This window comes from Emys orbicularis, chromosome 1 (assembly GCF_028017835.1).
Source record: "Emys orbicularis isolate rEmyOrb1 chromosome 1, rEmyOrb1.hap1, whole genome shotgun sequence".
NCBI lineage: Eukaryota > Metazoa > Chordata > Testudines > Emydidae > Emys > Emys orbicularis.
In genome coordinates this window covers 366,812,634-366,819,081 of record NC_088683.1, presented here as the reverse complement: position 1 = coordinate 366,819,081, position 6,448 = coordinate 366,812,634, and the positions used below count along the sequence as shown (strand labels likewise).

Here is a 6,448-nt window from a genome sequence, read left to right as displayed (position 1 = left end):
GCAAAAATGAGACAGAAGCCTATCTAGGTTGTGAGGGAGTTAGTACTACAAGTGCTTAAATCACCTGGACATTTCATGGCAATCCCTGTTTCATCTGTTTCACAAACTCCAACATGAAATCTCAACACCTACTTTTGATGTCTGGGACAACGGGTTGTAATTATAAAGTTCATCTGAGAAAAATCTTTCAACTGCAGCGTTGCTAAAAGGCAGCAACAGCAATGAAAGAGCAAACAAGCCAAGTTCACTAAAATCTTCATCCCCAGGGGCATCCATGTGTTCAAGGCTTTCAACCCCAAACCGCTCTACAGTAACGTCTCACTTAACGTTGTAGTTATGTTCCTGAAAAATGTGACTTTAAGTGAAACAATGTTAAGCGAATACAATTTCCCCATAAGAATTAATGTAAATAGGGGGGGTTAGGTTCCAGGATTTTTTTTTTTTTTTTTTGCCAGACAAAAGGCATTATATAAATTTTAAACCATTTTAAACAAGCAATTTAATACTACGCTGCGGGGGAGTAGTGTGCACATGCTGTGTGTTTACAAACATACGGTACATACAGTACAGTCCTATAGTTGGGAGGTGCCCCTGCCTTACCCCACACAGGCACAGCCCACTGGCACTGGAGATGAGGCAGGCAAGGAGGCTGAAGGTGCTGTAGGCTAAGAGAAGCACGTTGCACAGCAGCGGCAGCTTCCCCTACTCTGCAAGCACCAGGGGCGGGGGGGGCAGGGGCTCAACCCTCAGCCCGCCCACTCACCTCTTCCCCCAAGCCCCCATCCTTGACCTGCCTCTTCACCCCCTCCCCCCTTTACTTCCCAGGCTGCATCCTCGCTCCTCCCCCTCCCTCCCCTCCCTTCTAAGACAGCTGATTGCTGCCAGCAGGAGGCAGAGGAGGGAGGGGGAGCCTGCATGCTGAGTCCTTGCTCCTCCCCCCTCCCTCCTGCCTGGGGCAATCAGCTGGCTTGTGGTGTTTAGGGGGCAGAAGGGAGGGGGGAAGAGCGAGGACTGGGTGCGCAGGCTTCCCCTCCCTCCCCCCCTGCCTCCTGCCCAGGGCAATCAGCTGGCTTGCAGCATTTGGGAGGCAGGGGAGGGAGGGGGAGCCTGCACGCTGAGTCCTCGCTCCTCCCCCTCCCCCCCTCCTGCCCCTGAAATGCCGCAAGCCAGCTGATTGCCGTGGGCAGGAGGAGGGGGAAGGCGCTGATCTGCGGGGTCTGCCAGCGGGCAGGAGGTGCTGTGGGGAGGGGGGAGCGTAGGGAGGCTGCCAGCTGTGGAAAAAGCAGATAGGCAAACAACGCAAGAGTGGAGCATTGCACAACTTTAAATGAGCATGTTCCCTAATTGATCAGCAACATAACAACGAAACAAGGTTAACCGGGACGACTTAAAGTGAGGAGTTACTATACTTGGTTGTTCTAAGTATGAGGCCAGTGAATCAATATAGGTCATGAAGGACTTAGTACTGCAAGTGATTCAGTCACCTGGACATTTGATGGCAGTCTCTGTTTCATATGTTTCACAAACTCCAACATGAAATCTCGACAACTACTTCTGACATCTTGGACAATGGGAATGATTACTGTGTATTTTAAAAGTTCCAACTAAAAGAGACTCCAAAATCGATTGCACAAAATGGTGTTATTTGACTCCAAGGCGATGTCGTAGTTCAAGACAGCAGTCTGTTTTCAGAACCCCAGCATGGGCAACTTAACTATTTCACACCAGGCAGTGTCAGGAATAAATCAATGGGAAGACAACAAGGAGTCTGGTGGCACCTTAAAGACTAACAGATTTATTTGGGCATAAGCTTTCGTGGGTAAAAACCTCACTTCTTCAGGTGCATAGAGTGAAAGTTACAGATACTGACACATGGAGAGCAGGGAGCTACTTCGCAAGTGGAGAACCAGTGTTGACAGGACAATGGGAAGACAGCAATTCTGTCTGATCAAGGATTAAATGAAAGTAAGCACGCTCTTGTCTAACACTGCAGTTTATTAGATTTAAGTGCACACAGACATAAGGAATAGGTTTAGAACATCCCAGATATTTACCTAACAGCTGGAATGGTATTGAGTAATTAGCAGCATGTTCTCAGTGGCCAGTTGCTCACCAGCTGGGGAGAAAGGGTGTCAGGAAAAAAGTCTTTCAAGATGGCTTCAGAGGACTCCTCCAAACTACACTGTATTAGCTAAACTTGTATAACTTCTACAAAAAACATAGGTCATAGTGACCCCTACTTGATCATCACTTTTCCTAACTTTCAATAAACGTCCAATATCAAAGGCATCCAGACTGAAGGTTTTCATCCACTTATCTGCTTTGATTCTCACTTATCTATTTGTCTGTCCACTCCTCCCATTCTGATTAACGGAAACTGCCAGCTAGATTTTGACCTTGCATTTAAAAGCCTGCTTTTCAATTAACCCTATACTATGTAATGTTCTATTTTATTAATTCATAGTGGCTGAGTGCACATCATATGGTTGCAATTGGCTTGATCACTCTCTGGGATACACACCCCTCAAATACAGGGTACACAGTCCAGTTCTCAAAAACACACAGTTTCACAACTCGCCAATAAGCTCTAGTAGAATGTCCTCAATTCCTGCAGCAGCTTTCCTGTATTAGCACTTTCCAATGAAAAAATTGGTTTACCCTCCTGATTTCCTGAAAGATTGGATGAAGGAAAATGAGGCAAATTTAGGTCACCGGATCACTGTATATATGACAAAGAAGTTCAGCACTGTAGTTGCTTTCTTTGTCTTTGGCTATCAGAAAGCGTAGCTTCAGTTCATCAAACTGATCAAGAAAGCTGGTCACAAAGGGTCTAATGGAAAGTCACCTTGCTTCAGTAAGCTGAAGAATCTTCTGGTGGTCTGGAAGTCACGGAAAGGACGAGTGACAGGATGTGCAGAGATGGGGGCTGATGGGTGATGTTGAAAGAGATCAGGTGATGGTCAGAGAGAGGGAACTCAGCAACGGAGAGAGCAGTGCTTGGTGATGGAGTGATGTTAGGTTTGAAGAGCTTCTCAGACTGCAAACTTCCACAATGTTGAGGTCAGCCAAAGTGGGACAGAGTGCCCTTGATTAATGAAGAAGTATTCTTTCCCCCTCTTGTCACACAGGATTAAAGTCAGTGGTCCCCAGGCGAGCACATTCTGCAGGTGTATTTGCCCAGTTTCTCAAGAAGCTCTTTGTTTTTGACACCATAAATGATAGGGTTCAGCATGGTGGGGAGGAGGAAGTAGAGGTTGGCCAAGATGATGTGAACATGGGGAGCGATGCCCTGACTGAACCGGTGTGTCAGAGTGGAGAAGAAGAAGGAAGGATAGGACATCAGCATCACACAGATGTGAGCTGTGCAGGTGTTGAGGGCTTTCTGGTGGGCTTTCTTGGAGGAGATTCTGAGGACAGCCCTGATGATCAGACCATAGGAGAGGCCAATGAGTGTCAGGTCTAACACGTTGACTACAAATGGTATTACCAAGCCGTACATCCTGTTGACTGTGATGTCCCCACACGACATTTTTGCCACAGCCATGTGGTCGCAGTAAGTATGGGGGATAATGCGGTTGGCACAGAATGGCAGCCTGCTCAGGAGCAGGGGCAGGGGCAGAACGAAGAGAACAGCTCTTATCAAACCCACTAGCCCTAGCTTAGCTATTCGTGCATTGGTGAGGATGGTGGCATATCTCAGAGGGTTACAAATGGCAACATAGCGATCAAAGGCCATTGTCACGAGGATGGCTGAGTGCATCACAGTACCTGCATGAAAGAAGAACATTTGGGTGAGACAGCCACCCAAAGTAATACCTTTCATATTAAACCAAAATATACCAAGTGCCTTCAGCACAACGGAGGTAGATGTGCCGATTTCTGTGAGTGCCAGCATGCAGAGCAACAGGTACATTGGCTTGTGCAGGGTCTGCTCTTTGCCCACGACAAACAGAACCATGAAATTTCCCAACAGGCCGATAATGTAGAGTGTAGAGAATGGGATGGAAATCCAGACATAGGCAGATTCCAGGCCAGGGATGCCCATTAGGATGAATGTTGAAGGGTCAGAGGGGGTGAGGTTGAAAGCTGCCATGAGGTGGTGGATGTGTCGATCAGGCTCAGAAATGCTCAAGGTGCCTGTGAAGGGAGAGAAGCACAGCGAGGGGGGTTACACAATTTATAACAAATAGTAGGTTAAATATTTTATAGTTATTATCAATCTAGAAAAGGGGGTGAGCAGTGCGGTGGCAACATTTGCAGATAGTACCAGATTATTTACGTCATAGTCAAGTCCAGACAAGTCCTCAGAGGGATATCACCAAGCCAGGTGAATGGGCAGCATGACGACAGATGAACTTTCATGTCAATAACTGCAACATGCATGCCCATTGGAGGGAAAAGCTTGAACTCCTCAAACACCTAACAAGGTTCTAATTTAACTGTATGAACTCAGGACATTAATCTGGGCGTTATAGTACATAGCTCAGAGAAACCCTGCTCAAAGTGCATGCCTGGACAGAAACTAAGTAAAACATTGGGATCCAGGAGGAGTGGGATGGGGAATCATACAGAAAATACAGTGTCATGAGATCAGTCAATGTTTCACCCTCGTCTGGACTCTTCTGTGTAGCACTGGGCGCCCTTCTCACATAGGATAATGCAGAACTACAGGGGTTCAGGCAAGGGCAACGAGAAGGATCAAGGACCCAAAGAAACTCTCATACAGAGAAAGGTTGAAAAGACTGGGATTGTTACCTTACAAAGGAGAGGAAGAAGAGGGGACATGAGAAAATTCTATAAAAACCTGAATGGTAGAGAATAGATTGACAATCTCCCTGTCTCATAGCACGGAATCAAGTGGACATTCGTTTAAACTGAAATGTGGCAAATTCAAAACAGATAAAAAAAGAATGCTTTCTTCACTCTATGCCTAATTAGACTGAGGAACTCAGTGCCAAAAGAGGTAGTTGAGGCCATGAGCCACGTAAGAATCAGGAAGGGTTTGGACATTTACATGGATAGTGAGACTGTCCAGTTACAATAGTTACAGCTAAATAAATATTTTAGAAAGTCTGTATGCCCATGTGTTTCAGGGCACAAGCCAATCTCTAGCTGTTAGGCATTAGGGTGCCACTCTCAGGATGGTTAAGTCATCCCCCCCCATCCACCCACTGCTGGGTTTCTTACACCTTCTTCTGCAACACCTGGGGCTGTCACTGTAAGACAGCAAAGAGTCCTGTGGCACCTTATAGACTAACAGACATATTGGAGCATGAGCTTTTGTGGGTGAACATGCATCCGACAAAGTGGGTATTCACCCACGAAAGCTCATGCTCCAATATGTCTGTTAGTCTATAAGGTGCCACAGGACTCTTTGCTGCTTTTACAGATCCAGACTAACATGGCTACCCCCCTGATACTGTAAGACAGAGGACACTGGACTAGATGGACCATAGGTCTGATTCACAATGCCATTCCTATGCTGGAATGGAGACAAGTTTCCCCCATGGAAACAGACATTATCATGCTGGGCTATGACATGGCGCTCAACAGAATGGTTATGAAAGCCACAAGGGTCTTCGTATTTAGGGCTACAGGCCTGCACCTCTGTTGCTTCCCTTATTTCTTTTGGTGAGACACTTTCTTGCGGGCACCCAGCTTTGTCTGAGACATAAGTTACAGGGGTTAACTGACATGGGTAAGCAGAGAAATGTGTCAGCATCTCAGTTGCTAACCCTTCTCATTCCTGAATATCAATGAAGTTTGCAGATGACACAAACATTGGGGGATTGTAAATAATGTAGAGGACAGGTCACTGATTCAGAGCAATCTGGACTGGTTGGTAAACTGGGGCAAAGCAAACAATAACATAGCTATGTCAATATCTATATAAGGGAACAAAGAATGTAGGTTATGCTTACATGTTGGGGAACTATTGTGGGAAGCACAATGATTCTGAAGAAGATTTGGGGATATGAACTCACTAAACATGAACTTCCAGTGTGACCATGTGGCCAAAAGAGCTATATGATCCTGGGATGATAACCAGGGGAATGTCAAGGTGAGGTAGAGAAGTTATTTTACCTTTCTATTTGGCACTGATGCGACTACTGCTGGAATCCTGTGCGCAGTTCTAGTGTCCACGATTTAAAATGTATGTTAATACACTGCAGAGGGTTCAGAGAAGAATCACAAGAATTAGTAAAAGATTAGAAAAGCTGCCTTATAGTGATAAACTCAAAGATCTCAATCTATTTAGTTTAACAAAGATGCTTAAGGGGTGATGTGATAACAGTCGATAAGTGCCTACATGGGGAACAAATATTTAATAATAGTCTTTTCAGTCTAGCATACAGAGGTGTAACAGGAGCCAATGGCTGGAAGTTGAAGTTAAAGAAATTCTGAGTGGAAATGTGGCATAATTTTTTTAAACGGTGAGAGTAACCAT

General features: G+C 45.6%; 1 protein-coding gene across 1 annotated transcript; it reads right to left on the bottom strand.

Moving 5' to 3' along the window:
* Positions 1-3,136: 3,136 nt before the first annotated feature.
* On the bottom strand, positions 3,137-4,129 carry LOC135886286 (olfactory receptor 52E2-like). Its single transcript, XM_065414104.1, has one exon. It carries the CDS (start codon positions 4,091-4,093, stop codon positions 3,137-3,139), a length of 957 nt encoding a protein of 318 aa, XP_065270176.1. The 5' UTR covers positions 4,094-4,129.
* Positions 4,130-6,448: the final 2,319 nt, after the last annotated feature.

Excerpts from the sequence above, each read along its gene's own strand:
- LOC135886286 (XM_065414104.1), bottom strand. The coding sequence starts at position 4,093 with ATGGCAGCTTTCAACCTCACCCCCTCTGACCCTTCAACATTCATCCTA.